The sequence below is a fragment of the Gavialis gangeticus genome, unplaced genomic scaffold, assembly GCF_001723915.1.
Source record: "Gavialis gangeticus isolate Ggan-Ray unplaced genomic scaffold, GavGan_comp1, whole genome shotgun sequence".
Taxonomy (NCBI): domain Eukaryota; kingdom Metazoa; phylum Chordata; order Crocodylia; family Gavialidae; genus Gavialis; species Gavialis gangeticus.
Window position 1 is genome coordinate 272,038 of NW_017728995.1, and position 2,826 is coordinate 274,863.

Here is a 2,826-nt window from a genome sequence, read left to right on the forward strand (position 1 = left end):
ACCTCCACCGCCCGCCCTCAGTGCAGGCTGGCTTGGCCCCCACTGGGAAGAGCCTGGCACTGCCCCGGACCCAGCATCTGGGGGAACACGCCCCCCATGCCCTCCTGGGATGCTTGCACCCCCACTCCCTATACCCTCCAGACAAAATGCTCACAGCTCCATCCCATGCCCTGGCTGTGCAGGGCCTGCCCCTACTTCTGCCCCAACCCCAGCCCCACTACCTCCCTCACCATGGGGGCCTTGATTTGGCCCCCGCTGCTTCCCTCCTCCACAACCTGGCGGGCTGGGCTAAGGGAGGGGGGACTGCATGCACATGCACATGCTCAGCCTTCCCCACCCTCCACCCCCCCAGCCTCCAACCAACTCTCTCCACGATCAACCAGTCAATCGTGATAGACTGGTTGGGGACTACTGGAGTAGGGCCACAGCATTACTCCAAGGTATGTGCTGAGGCCTAGGGAAATGACAAGTTGTACAGGTGCACAGGGAGCCAGTTTTGCATGCATTCCTCTATACCGTGCACCTCTGACCTGTGATACCACCTTGAAATGTGTTCTGGGGAGATAACACTCTTGTTCTCTTAGACACCAAACTTAAACTTCAGGCCTTACAAGGCATTTTACACGTGCTCTGGAGGTAGAGGGGGTGCAGGGCAGCACTTTAATTAGAGCAGCGAGAGCGCTGGTGTGTCATGTATCAGCGTCTTTAAAATGCACTTAAAAATGGTGGCAAGAGCACCTGAACTAAAGCTCATTCAACAAGCTTTAGTTCAAGCACCCCCCCACTGCTATTCTGAAGTGCAGGGATGCTGATACACGAGACCCAGGAGGTGCCAAGCTCCAACAGACTCAATTAGTTGAGTCTGCTCCAACGTGCTGGAATTCCAGTGCATTGGAACAGCCTCACTGCTTGCGCACAGGCACCACAGATGTGAGTCAGGTTCTTTTCATTAACACTGGCTACCTGTTTCTGACACATCCTGGCTTGTTTTCTTACCCACTTTTATCAATGTGTGTGCTACCCCAGTACTCTCTAATTTATATCCACTTCCATGAAACACTCCTAGAGAACCTGTCAGGGATTAAATCAGTGTTATTTGAAGGAGAGAACCCAAATCCTGCAAAAGTCAGTAGAGAATGACATCCCATATATTAGGGGTTTCTTTCAAAATATTCTATAAAGGGACACAATTTTCTATTAAAGCCAATAGAGTGGTTTCAAATCTCTGGAGAAACGTTGTTTTTCAGTCTGGGGTTCTTTTATCTAAATGGACTTGAGTAGCTGAAGGGAAAGGAACAAAAACCTATTAGGCATTTTGGTATCATGCTGCTGAGTCTTGACCTAGGTCTTCAGATAGAAATTGTCTTTCTGAGGGGCAGGCTGTTACTCAAATTGAAGTTTGTGCTTGATGCAGAATCACTGGTGAGGCTTTTTTGGTCTGTGTTCATGCAGCAGCTCAGTCTAGATGATCATAGTAGTTCCTTCTAACCTTAAAATCTATTAGTAACTCTGGAACTGAAGCCTCATCTTGTATGCTGAAGCCAACGAGCCTAGAGTCGGCCCTCAAATGTCTGAAGTATTCACAAATTCTAAATAAGGAAGACAAAGGGGTCATGTGAAGAACAGATATACAACATTTTTTTTTATTGAAAGCAATAGTGGTCCCCTGGGAAGGCAGTTCCACAGCACTGTGCTTCCTCATTATTGAAACTGGAACTGAATAGCAAAATGAAAGATACACCATTAGCACTGCCTCTTTTTTTTTTATATAAGATGATGCAAATGTTCTATTTTAGCTATTTAGAACAATTAAAATGACTAATAAAAGTACATGCCACAAGATTAATGTGGGTAAGAGACAAATTGTAACACATGGGAAATTTGTTTTGGCACCCACAAATTTACCGGTAAAGGTAGGAGAAGGGAGTCCTTTTTAGCAATGAAGCGTTTTCTGCCACATTCAGATAATCCCAGGCTGCAGAACAAAATGGAAAGACATCAAAGAGATTAACATTTTTACTTTGCATTATAATATAGAAGTTGTACAACAGCAACACATGCTCATGGTACTAAATCAATAGCTTCCTGAGAAAGAGAAACAAAGGACCCAAATCTGTGCCCAGGGGAAGAGAGCAACATAATTGTTCAGTGAAATCAAGATCAGATTGATAGACTGAGAACCATCTCCTTCTTTCAAGAGCACAGTATTGAAATACTGACATTCCTATGCTGGGCTGTTACAAAGGAGTCTCTATCTCACTCTAGTCTAGGCATTTTATTTCCTGAATGATCCTTTTGTCATCTTTCTTGATTTTCAACATTTCATAAGGGGGATTGCAATGTTTCCATCTTCTGCATGTTTTGCCTATAACAGCATAAGATTTTGCTTTACAGGCCAAGACAAACAAGCTGGGTTTTTCCTTCCGTTCTTGTGCTGCCTGCCAATAGATTTTTGATGCAAGAAACTTTCTAGAGGAAACTGGTGATGTCCACAAAGACAAAATAAGCAGGCAGCTGTGCTGTGGATGTTCTGTCTGTGATGGATATGGACCCTGCATAAGAACATGAAGTGCTGCCTAAACCTACTGAATGTGGTTGCCATTGAACTCTCACTTCTAGCCCTACCAAGCAGTGAAATGTACCCTGCACTCACAGATGTTGGATGCTATGGCTGAAAATGATTTGGCACCATAATGCCAACCAGTGTCACAAAACTGATGTCATTCACCCTGAATGCACCAACTGTAGGGATATCTTGGTTCCTGTCACAAGGGCCTACTGATATGGCATCCAAAAGAACAGATCAATATGGTAAAGTCTGGAGTG

At 44.9% G+C, this 2,826-nt stretch overlaps 1 protein-coding gene across 1 annotated transcript in view; it reads right to left on the reverse strand.

Moving 5' to 3' along the window:
- Nucleotides 1-1,616: 1,616 nt before the first annotated feature.
- TM4SF18 (transmembrane 4 L six family member 18) overlaps nucleotides 1,617-2,826 on the reverse strand; it is a 13,600-nt gene continuing 12,390 nt past the window's right edge. Inside the window, exon 5 of the mRNA XM_019503118.1 lies at nucleotides 1,617-1,975. Coding sequence (XP_019358663.1) covers nucleotides 1,961-1,975 — 15 coding nt within the window. The 3' untranslated portion in view covers nucleotides 1,617-1,960. The remainder of the gene's footprint in view (nucleotides 1,976-2,826) is intronic.